At 39.8% G+C, this 12540-nt stretch overlaps 1 protein-coding gene across 2 annotated transcripts in view; it reads right to left on the bottom strand.

Moving 5' to 3' along the window:
- MSL3 (MSL complex subunit 3) overlaps positions 1-12540 on the bottom strand; it is a 47228-nt gene that overhangs the window by 12237 nt on the left and 22451 nt on the right. For both annotated transcript variants that reach the window (XM_073614848.1, XM_073614849.1), the window contains exon 11: positions 1138-1237. In XM_073614848.1, the coding sequence (XP_073470949.1) occupies positions 1138-1237 (100 nt within the window). The remainder of the gene's footprint in view (positions 1-1137; positions 1238-12540) is intronic.

Raw genomic sequence — 12540 nt, 5'->3', positions numbered from 1 at the left:
ATGTCCGATTTAAACCTTTATTCTATGTATTTTATAATTCTGCTTTAGTAAATTTGTAAAAATATTTTGGCACATAACTGTAAAGTTTCACACCACTGAAATGTATCTAGTTATAAAATATACATAAAAATTGGATATTACAATGGTGATTGGTTAGCAAACCAGAAAACAAATAAAATACACATACATTATAGACCAAAAAAAAAAAAAAAAAAAAAAAAGGGGGGGGGGGGGTTTATAGCAGTAGCATAGATTGTCAAATCCCTCAAATATAATTTCCTGTATCTACCCAAAACTGAAATTTCAATTTAAAGCCTTTTATCAGAAAAAATAAAATACAAATCATAGCACAATGGAACGTATAGAAAAATACATTATCTGGGTTTTAGATGCAGGTGGCTGGCACAGCATATTCTGAAAAAATACATTTTAGAACATGAGCCTGTAAATTAAGATGTCTCTTGTATTGGAAAGAAAAAACAACCCTTCCTCTGGTATATTAAGCCATGCACAATTTAATTGTAACTGCTGGAATAAATATGTTATGTTGGAGGGTATTTTCTAGTGGCGGATAGACAAACATAATACATTGTCCCACTAAAGACAATATTATATCCTACAATAACCCAGACCTCTTGACTGTAAAAGGGCACACTGAAGAATGTGGGTACAAGTATGAGATTTTGTACACTGCATGATCTATGGCCAGACTTAAGCAATAAGAATCCTGGCTGGACCTGTTCTTGTTCTAAGGTGGAACCTAAGTGAGGCAGAGCAGGGACTGCCAAGGGAGCAACATTGCAAAAATAAAATAGCTTCCATTTAGTAACACTTAACATGTCACTATTTAGAACAGGCCATACTAAAATTCCAATTCGCAGGATCCAATCCTGCTTTAAATGCAGAAAAGGAAAGAAGAAAAAAACAAAAACAAAAAAAAAAAAAAAAAACACGCGTTTGTGTATGGGAAGCCTTTTAGTGGTGAAATGTTGAGAAGTGACAAGCCTGATAAATTATATTTCAAGCATACAAACTACAGTCTTGAGTCACTGCAAATATGAAATCTGCCACTGGAGTTATGAAATTTGTCAATGATATGGAGTTACTTTTAGCCATTTAATGAGAGATCTTTCTTACCAAACAAGCGGAGCAAATGTTGTGACCCATATATGTAAGAAGGAGGTGGGGACTGATCACTTTGAGGGTAATTTTCTGGCATTAGTTTCCAAGACAACACCTATGGAAACAAAGAGCTAATGTTATCATAGCAGTGTCTAGATTCTACTAAAATGCATGTTAATACCAGCTTTACATAAAAGCACCAACAGAACTTCTGAAGAAAAAAAAAAAAAAAAAAATGAAGTGTATTTTTGTTAAGGCTTGAGAAAAAAAAAAAAAAAGCAGTGTGTGTTTAGGTTATAAAATCTGACGCCTGTGTTTTGTGTACAAGTAAAATCTGTTCATCACAGGTTGAGCGAACACAGTTGGTGCTGCACGTGGTATTTAATTTCTAATATGTGGTGAGTTTATGAGTGCGCAGTGTACGCGTCAGCAATGAAGAGGGCCTGTTTCAGCCTAGGTTCACATTGCTGCGGGTTAGAAATTGTGCGAGTTCAGCGGCAATGCAGTCCAACTTCAGCGGCGATTTGACAGACACCTGTGCGGGTTCCTGCTTAGATGTCCATACAAAATTAGCCACCCGAAGTCGCCAAAAGTAGTACAGGAACTACTTTTTGGAATCGGTGCAGCGCTGCAAAGTCGGCACCACACTGACCACACCGGGTGGTGCCGTTTCTGGCAATAACCGCTGATTTGGCATGCGACATGTCCAATCGCATGCCAAATCACACCAACGTGAACCTAGGCTGACTGTGTTATCTGCAGTGCTTGCTACAGATGTCAGTTCATCCTGTATATCACAAGGTGTTTACAAAAAGCAATACGAATCAAACTGTGCACAAGCGCATTAACATACCACTTATGTATCTTAAAGGGTATTTTTAGGACCCCTTAATGCAGTAAACTATAAATTTATCATTACAGACACGGACAAGCCAAAATGATGTAAACAGCAAAGCCCAACAGATTATTCCCAGGGCTATAGAAGGTACAGTCTCCAACCAATCACTTGCCTTTTTGCCTCAAATTTGCATGTAAAACAGACCAGACCAAATCAGACACTATAATGCCCTGTACACACGAGCGGAATGTCTGACAGAAAAAGTCCGGCGTAAGCTTTTCATTGTCTATTCCAATCGTGCGTATGCCTCATCGGACTTTTTTGAAAATTCTGACGGACCTAGAAATGAAACATGTTCTAAATATTTCCAACAGAACCAATTCCTATCGGGAAAACCGATCGTCTAGAAATTATCTGGGAAGGATTAAACAAACAGAGTTTCCCTGATGAATTTGTTGTGCGTTTAGATGTATTCAAAGTATCTAATCTGCCTCTGGACACACAAAATTATTTCTCTACAAACAGCTTTGCTGAGCACACCTAAAATGCACAGTGTGAATTCTACTATTCAAAATCACTATAAGCATTTAAAATAGGTCCTAAAAATGCCTGCGTGAATAGGGCCTAAGGGCCATTTTAAAAATCACACACACACCTTTATTAACACATAAAAATTACATTATAATAGAGCTGCACAAATAATCGTTAAAAAATTGTGATCTCGATTCACCTCCCCTGACAATCTCTCCTGCAGAGGTTGCCGATTCTTTCATATAAACAAGTGGAGAGACTTTATCTGCTCACTAAGCTGTCAAGAAAGCATCCAGGAATTCTGCCAAATTTTTAACTTGAAACATTGTAACTAAGCTTCCTTCTTAGATCAAAGGGATAGAACTTCTGTGTAAATAAATCTGGGCAGTCTGCCAAGTTTTCAACAAGTGTAAATGCAGGAAGTTTAACCACTTAAAGTCTAAATCTTTTTCTGACACTTCTTAAATTGAAATCAATATTTTTTTGGTAGAAAATTACTTGGAACCCCCAAAACACTATATATATATATATATATATATATATATATATATATATATATATTAGCAGAGACCCTAGGGAATAAAATGGCAATTGCTGCAATATTTTAGGTCACATTGTATTTGCCCAGCGGTCTTTCAAATGCAATTTTTTGTGAAAAAATACATTTCAATGAATAAAAAAAAAAATGAAACAGTAAAGTTAGCCCATTTTTTTTTTTTTTTTTTGTTTTAATGTGAAAGATGATGTTATGCCGCGAGAATCGTGAGAGAATCGTGATCTATCTTCTAAGCAAAAAAAAAAAAAAAAAAAATCGTGATTCTCATTTTAGCCAGAATCGTGCAGCTCTACATTATAATAACTCTTCATCTAATTTTTTGTTAAGACTTGCACAAAAACAGGTCCTAAAACACTGCAGTACACAAAAGACAAATAAGGGTTTACCAAAAAGGGCAAGTGCATTCTTGAGCCAACTATATGTATGACCCTCATACTCCATTATTATACCTTCGATGAAGTTCTCATCGGCTTTTACTGCCATGGAATTTTAACCTCTGGCACTGAGCAGGCAAACTGAAAATCATGACTCTCTGTGACTAAGTATTCATGCATGTGCAGAGGGTGCCACTGTCTGGAGGATGAGAACGTTGCCAAGCCACAACATGAACCAGCTTTAGTTTGCACTGGAAGTATATTTGAATTTGATCAGGTGAAGGTTTATACCAGTTTTGCTAGATCAAAATTAAATGTGTAATTGTCCTTTTAGCAATACATTTGAACACTCTTCAAATATTACTACAAAAAGGAGTGCAAACAGAACATAAATCAAACTTGCTATACTCATTAGGTAGATAACCCTGATCCTGTTATGCTATATATATTGAAGCATTTTTGTCTGTTAGCTAATCAGACTGCTACTATGAGAGCTGCTGCAAGAATATAAAACAGTAGGGGGTAGCAGAGATTTCCATTCTAACCAAACTGTAAAACATCACCAAGCCAAACAAGTTTCGAAAAGGTGAAGTACAACAAATTTCAGGGTAGAAATATAGTCAAAATCTTGATATAATCTTGTGTCTGCCATCAAGTGCTACTGCAAAATTGTACAGATCAATATCCAGGCAAAGCATACACATACATTACAGACTGCACAAATATTTGCATTCAGTCACACTTTACTGAACTTCATCGAGATCTGCTGTATTTTAATATGTTAGCCGCCCCCCCAAAAAACAGCATTTTTTTTTAACCTGAATTAATGTGAGGTTTTTCTCACTCACTGGCCCTTAAGCCTCCCATAGATTTAAAGTGTATGTAAACCTGATTAATGACATATGACCTGGACATATATATCTGCAGTGTTTTCTTATCTCTCTCCAAAAGCATTAAGTCCCATGTCTTTCTGCTGTTTCATTCATCTGTTATCAGCATGATAATTTCTGACAAGTTCTGACACAGGAGATAAAAGCAGCTGCAAATGTGTGTCAAGGTGGGTGCTATGAATAGATTAGCAGAGAGCTGGTCTATTCACAGCACAGCTCTGAAAGTATCTTCGCTCCTCTGCCTATGTGGAGGGGGGTGGGGGGTTGTGCCTTTCCTCGAATCAGCTGTCACAGTGTATACCAAGACTCCCCTCCACCTGCTGGAACAGGAAAAACAAATTCTATCATGATGTGCACTTTCTAAAGAATATAGCAAGACAACAGATATACAAGTAAAACATATGTAGGGAGATTTGTTTCATCTCTGTAACATCTGAGGCTGTTTACTTCACAGGGTATGGGAGAGGTTTTATATCCACTTTAAAGGCAATTGGCCATGCATTTGACAATACTCAGACAAAAAGAAAGTTAGAATGGGGGAAAAAAAAGTCAAAACCTGCTAAACCAATAATAGTGGATAAGGATGAAGCAAGAGATAGTGTCGGTTTATCAAGGGCAAACGCTGAACAAATGTATTTGGGACAGTTTTTTTTCTAATCTGATTGATCAATGTTACCTCCAACAGTAGACAACCAATTTGGGGACTCAAAATAACATATGATTTTACCATATTTATGGGTAACTCTAGCTGTTCTCTATAAAATGGTAACTTTGCCATGCTATGCAGTTAAAGAGAAATTCGGTCTGCTTCTCTTTCTTCAGCTTTCATATCCAACAGTGCTAAAGAAAGAACTTCTATGACTAAACCCCGATGGGTGGGGTGAAACGCACCAGTGGACGTGGTTTGCACAGAAACATAAGCGGAGCCTGTTCCTTATTTATACACTATTTGGGATGTTGGGGAAAGGAAGGAAAGAACAGACACATATTAACCAAATTATGAAACTACATAGCATCTGCCATTGCTACAGTATAGCAAGATTAAAATGATGGGCAACTCAGGGTTCAAAATGTCAAGTCCTGAGCTACTAGCCAGGCCCCTAGGGTTACTCGCCACCAGTTGTCCCACCCAACCCCTACCCTGCCCCCAATTCCGCCCCTAAACACGCCCTCAAAATTATCTCATGAAATGACACTTGTTTTTGACACAATGTTTTATGCAGAATTAAGTTATAAAAACATTAACAATTTTATCCGTGCCCAACAATGCAGCCTGCCCATGCCCAACAATGTAGCCTGCCGTGCAGGGGAAGAGAGGAGAGGAATTGGCGGCCGGATGATCAGAGCGCCGAGGAACATCACAGTTTTCATTTCAATTGCTGTGTGTTCCCACCGCCCATATGTTGGGTATTTCTCCCTATTTTTCCCCAATCTCTACCCGACGGCGTATTTGCTAAAGAGATGATCCATACTTTCTGGTCTTTAAGTTAAAGTGGTTGTAAATTTACATAGATGAATTGTACCTATAGGCAAGCCCTACTTACAGGTACTGTAAATATCTCCTAAACGTGCACCGTTTAGGAGGTATTTACTGTATATGCAGCCGATGACGTAATCAGCGTATGTGCTCTGAAGGAACATTCACCCATGCAATTTCTTAAGAGCCCTGTGCCGTGACCGGCAGCTCCTGCGCGCATTCGTGTGAGTGACGTCACGCGGCTTTGGCCAGTCATACATCTAGAGTCCACGGACCCGGAAGGAACACATCAGTGGAGGGCTTCGTTTGCAGGCAAGTTTAACATAATGTGCCAGTATGCGATCCATACTAGTACATTATGCCTTTACTTTACAGGTCAGGAAAAAACAAAATTTAAATGATGATATCAGCTAGGGCCGAAACAACTAATCGATTAATCGACAACTAATCGATTATGAAATTAATCGATTACTATTTTCATAATCGATTAATCGGCCAGTAACATAATGGGGTTAAAAAAGCTAAAAATTAGCCCTATATAGTACAAAAAGAGCAAACAATCTCTACTGTAAATATTACTTTCACTGTTGCACAGTAAAAAAACGAAGGGCTAATTTGTTTTTGTTTTTTTTAACTCCATTATGTTATTAAATGTCTTAGGCCTGGTTCTCACCCATGTGTTTTTTTGGTGCTTTTTGCAGAAATGCACTACAGTTCATTTAATGTTCACATCTATGCTTTTTTCAGCTGCTGTGTATTTGGAAAGGGTGCTTTTTGGTTCAATATACTTCAATGGAGAAGCTGCAGAAAAGCATGTAATATTACAGTTCTGTTTGAAAATCTGCAAAACAGTCTAGAATTTTTTTTTCTTTAAATAAAAAAATTTGATCTGAGTCTGATGATATTTACCAATTCAACCTCTAATAGAGTATATCTATTCTGTCTGTTATTCTCAGGGAGGATTAAAGATTTTAGTCCCTAACCAAACAGTTGGTTATTTATATTTACCCCTGCGTATAAAGATATTTAGGAATAAATTGCCTTTTTTTAAACTTTACATATTAACTAAATTATACACTACACTTTTTTTTAAGGTTATTAACCGATTAATCGAAACAATAATCGGCCAACTAATCGATAATGAAAATAATCAGTTGCAGCCCTAATATCAGCCTGAGGTTTACTTCCTCTTTAAAACCAAGTTTTACATGCTCAGCATTAAACTTCCAACATCTCTCATGCAGGTGCTACAAACCATCTTCCCATTCCATTGGAGATCAAGAAATCCTTATTCGGGCATACAGCTCAGTCATATGAAAACTTTAGCCCTGGTTCACACGGACTGCAGAAATGAAATTGTGCGAGTTTAGCTGAACTCAATTTCATTCCCGCATGTTAGTCCTGACTTTCGGGGGCGATTTCAGAGACATCTGTGCGGGTTGTTGCACAGATGTTAATGGAAATCGCACCCCCAAATGGCCAAAAGTAGTACAGAAACTAATTTTGGGAATCAGCGCGGTGCCGCAAATGCGGCGTTGCACCGATTAGGATGGGGCAATTGCTGCAGATTTGAAATGTCAAATTGCATCAATATGAACCAGGGCTGCATATTATAAAAATATAAGATTTGCAGCTAGGGCTATCACTGCCCCAAAAATGACCCTCATTTCTAAACGTCTCTATCCATTTAGGAGCCTACCCAAGTCTATTCCAACACACACTGCAATATTAGAGTAAATATATATCTCTATCTCAAACTATTCAGTGTCCTCTCTGAGGTTTACATGGAGAAATTAGAGAGCGAGGGTTTCTCGGAATGCAACATTTCAACCTAAGCTTTGGGGAGTTTTGCAGATTACATTTTATTACAGGGCCCCCTTGGCAGTGCATTATGTACAGCATCTCACAAAAGTGAGCACACCTCTCACATTTTTGTAAATATTTTATTATATTTTTTTTCATGTGACAACACTGAAGAAAATAATAGTAGTGATGTACAGCTTTGTATAACTTTGTAAATTTACTGTCCCCTCAAAATAACTCACACAGCCAATAATGTCTAAACCACTGGTAACAAAAGTGAGTACACCCCTGACTGAAAAATGTCCAAATTGGGCCTAAAATTTCAATTTTTTGGGTGGCCAGCATTATTTTCCAGCACTGCCTTAACCCTCTTGGGCATGGAGTTCACCAGAGCTTCACAGATTGCCACTGGAGTCCTCTTCCACTCCTCCATGGCGAAATAACAGAGCTGGTGGATGTTAGAGAGCTTGCGCTCCTCCATCTTCCGTTTGAGGATCCCCCACAGATGCTCAATAGGGTTTAGGTCTGGAGACATGCTTGGCCAGTCCATTGCCTTTACTCTCAGCTTCTTTAACAAGGCGGTGGTTGTCTTAGAGGTGTGTTTGGGGTCGTTATGTTGGAATACTGCCCTGCGGCCCAGTCTCCGAAGGGAGGGGATCATACTCTGCTTCATTAAGTCACAGTACATGTTAGCATTCATGGTTCCCTCAATGAACTGTAGCTCCCCAGCGCCGGCAGCACTCATACAGCCCCAGACCATGACACTCCCACCACCATGCTTGACTGTAGGCAAGACACACTTGTCTTTGTACTCCTCACCTGGTTGCCACCACACACGCTTGACACCATCTGAATCAAATAAGTTTATTGGTCTCACCAGACCACGGTTCCAGGTTTTCATGCCTTCAGCAAACTGTTTGCGGGCTTTCTTGTGCATCATCTTTAGAAAAGGATTAATTCTGGGATGACAGCCATGCAGACCAATTTGATGCAGCGTGTGGCGTATGGTCTGAGCACTAACAGGCTGACCTCCCCAGCCCTTCAACCTCTGCAGCAATGCTGGCAGCACTCATACGTCTATTTCCCAAAGACAACCTCTGGATATGACGTGGAGCATGTGCACTCAATTTCTTGGGTCGACCATGGCGAGGCCTGTTCTGAGTGGAACCTGTTCTGTTAACCGCTGTATGCTCTTGGCCACTGTGCTGCATCTCAGTTCCAGGGTCTTGGCAAGCTTCTTATAGCCTAGGCCATCTTTATGTAGAGCTCCAATTCTTTTTTTTCAGATCCTCAGATACTTCTTTGCCATGAGGTGCCATGTTGAAATTCCAGTGGCCAGTATGAGAGAGTGAGAGCGACAACACCAAATTTAACACACCTGCTCCCCATTCACACCTGAGACCTTGCAACACTAACGAGTCACATGACACACCGGGGAAGGGAAATGGCTAATTGGACCCAATTTGGACATTTTCACTTAGGGGTGTACTCACTTTTGTTGCCAGCAGTTTAGATATTAATGGTTGCGCGTTGAGTTATTTTGAGGGGGCAGCAAATTTACACTTGGTTTTGAAGAATCGTGGATTTTGCAGAATGTACATTTTACCTTCAATGCATAGGAAGAAGTCTTTCCCTTCCCTCCAAACCTCCTAAAAAGTTCCTCCTTCAGAGCAGCTTTGTTACCCACAGCTTAAAAATTTCATTCAAAGTGCTCTTTATCATATGCCATTGTCACTTACCATAGTGCCTTTCAAGGGCCAGTGCTCGGATTCCACTAGGAAAGGGTATTCTGAATATTACCCACCTGTGTATCTCACTAAGATGGTAAAGTGACCCGGGCTCCACTTGGAAAAAGAAAATTGAATCCAAATCAGGGAAACACAGTACACAGATCACATAACTCTTCTATGGTGGAAGCCAACTATAAGCTGCTATTACATTGGTATATGCGCTTGGTACCCAACAAAAAAAAATGGACTATATAAAACACTCACTAAAATATGGCTGGAATCCTCTTCCCTCCTCCCTCCTCTTGAACCCTCTCTACCCTTGACTTGCCATTTTCTATACCTCCTCTCTACCTTTAGGCCCTCCTTTCTCATCCCATGGCTCATACTGTTCTCCTATTCTTCAGGATGACAATGATTTTGGGTCATCCCCCAATAATTTGTCAATGTAACACATGTATGGGTGTTCTAACGGATATGACTTTGGAGGTGCCGTTCCTGGTCTGCAATTGTACCCTTGGCTAACGCCAAGGATCTTGCTGCCTCTACACTGAGCAATTGTTTCGTAACTTTTAAAACTTCCATAAAAACATTAATACAGTGTCCCCCATGGTATAACTTGCAGAACTATAGCTTCTTTTCTGTGCGCATTCTACAAATTATACCATATGCTTTCATTTTATAATCTCAATATTTTGTGGTAGAGCATGTATTAATTTTAACTTTATATTCAGTAGATGATTAAATGTCTTTGTCTTTATGTGGTAACATAAATACATCTGCTTGTGATATGGTATTTAGCTTGATTCTATTGTTCTAAATTATGTAATGTGAACGTAATGTTGCCTGCTTTACACTCCACTTTATGGCGTTTGAGCAAAATGTGGTATTGCTCTATGATCGAAATACATGTAGAACGTCCCTTGTGTCATTCTCTCCTTGGAATACACTTGGTCCATGATCCATGTCCCCTAATCGCTATCCCGGGGTGTTCGTATCGGCTAGCCATACGGACGCAGGGCTTGCCTTTTCCACTCCATAGCAGGTCCGTTTCACGTCCAGCATCGCCGGGCTGCCACTCCAAAATCTCATGTTGGCCTCGGCCTCCTGGGATTTTACCCCCCCCCCATTACCATCGCTGCGCTGGCATGGAGCTGCGGTGATTGGAGGCGATCTGGGATGCTCCTACTTGATTTGGACGTGCCTGGACCCCTCCCCCTCGCCACTAAGTCTCCTGGTCAACAAAGTTAGAGGCTGGGTGTCAGCCTGTGCGCGCGCGCATGCGCATTGGCGTCTCTTACGTCCGCGTCGAGCCGGCGACGTCACACGCCGGCTCGTCGGAGGGCCGATTTAAACCGGCTTATCAGGCTGTTCATTCAGCCTGAGCCGGAGGGAGACACTATATTGTGGCCTAATCTGTAATGGTAAGACGCTATGGAATAAATCAATTATCTTCCATTTACTTCTACACCCTTTGCCTATTGTTCATTACCACTCATTTATCTGTTAAGAGGCTTTCCACATTCCCCTTTTTTTTCCATTCTTGGGGTTCCTGCTACTTCCTTTTTTTTGTTGCCCTTGTGTGTATACAAATAACCAGTCTTTCTGGTTCCACAGTGCCCTGGTGTGGCTAGTTGGTTACTATTCACCCTTTCTAGTCACTATTGATGTTCACCCAACTTCTTGGTTTCCTATCACCATCCATTTAAATATCACTTTCCACAATCAAATTTATAGCACCCTATTATCTCACTTAATTATTAAAACTAATTCCACTAATTATTAATTATCATACTCTGTTCACCATCTTTTAGCCTGCCCTTGCATTCAACTCCACACAGTCTCTTGATTGAAGCCTTACCAACATATTCTCCATACAGACAATTAGAATACTCATACCATCAGTGACTCTGATGTAAGTATTTAATTTAACTTAAGAGACTTATGTCCCCCCCTTTCTATATAATGATTACTATTATACCACACCATATAATAATTTTCTGCGCTTAAAGTCACTGATACAACAATATAACCCTTTGGTGATCTTGTTGTTCCTCAGTGTCCCCCTATCAGCCCTCTATGGCTGTGCCAAACTGACCCCCCTGGATTCGGTTTGTGAGGCTTGGGTAGGGTTCCGGCCGGGTGATTCATGGGTGTAAAGTTTGTACAGGGTAAGTGTTGAGTTTTGCAGGCAACTGGGTTCATACTTATATCTATATCTCTGTACTGATTTTTTATTGTACCGTTTCAATCATTTGTTGTAACTTTGTTTCTCTTTATTTATTTAGTGGTCTCAGTAGAAATTAAAAATTAAAGCCTTTTGCACATCCCCTGAGGAAGCTATAAAAGCGAAACATGTCGGGTTAATGTGCAATTTGTCTAGCTGCGACTTACTACTCAGCTGTAAACGATTCTTGACCACCAACTGCTTATAACCATTCATTGTTTTGTAACATTATGTTCATTTTTTAACCATGTTATGTTAATAAAAAATTGTATTTTATTCATAATACAGTAGTTGCGCACTTTTATATTAGACACCGCAAAAATCCCCCCAATGTCCGTTCCCCCCCCTGCTTTGTATTTATACCTATTGGGATGAGGTGTCTTTAGCTAAGGGTGTTGGGTTCACCTACTGGACCAAAAAATTCTCATTAATACAGTGTGTAGAGTGTTAAATCTCCCTAATGTGTACACAAACTGCAATAAAAACAAACACAGTTATGCCGTGTACACACGAGCGGAATTTCTGACAAAAAGAGTCCAATGGAAGCTTTTCATCGTATATTCCGACCGTTTGTATGCCCCATCAGACTTTTTCTGTCGAAAATTCAGACGGACTTAGATAGAGAACATGTTCTATATTTTTCAGATTGGAACAAATTATTATCAGAAAAACAGCTCGTCTGTATGCTGTTCCGACGCACCAAAAACGACACATGCTCTAAAGCAAGTACGAGACGGAAGCTATTGGCTATTGAACTTCCGTTTTCTAGTCCCGTCGTATGTGTTGTACGTCACCACGTTCTGGACAGTCGGAATTTGGTGTGATCGTGTGTATGCAACACAGCTTGAGTGGAATTCCATTGGAAAAACCTTCAGAGTTTATTACAACGGCAAAACCAATCGTATGTACAGGGCATTAGTCTAGCCCTTTCCCACAAAACTTAAGAAATACAGTACATGTTAACCCAACCATTCAACAGTTCTGCAGTCCTTAAC

This window comes from Aquarana catesbeiana, linkage group LG02, assembly GCF_042186555.1.
Source record: "Aquarana catesbeiana isolate 2022-GZ linkage group LG02, ASM4218655v1, whole genome shotgun sequence".
NCBI lineage: Eukaryota > Metazoa > Chordata > Amphibia > Anura > Ranidae > Aquarana > Aquarana catesbeiana.
Note: the sequence above shows the minus strand (reverse complement) of the source record. Positions and strands in the feature narration are given on the sequence as shown.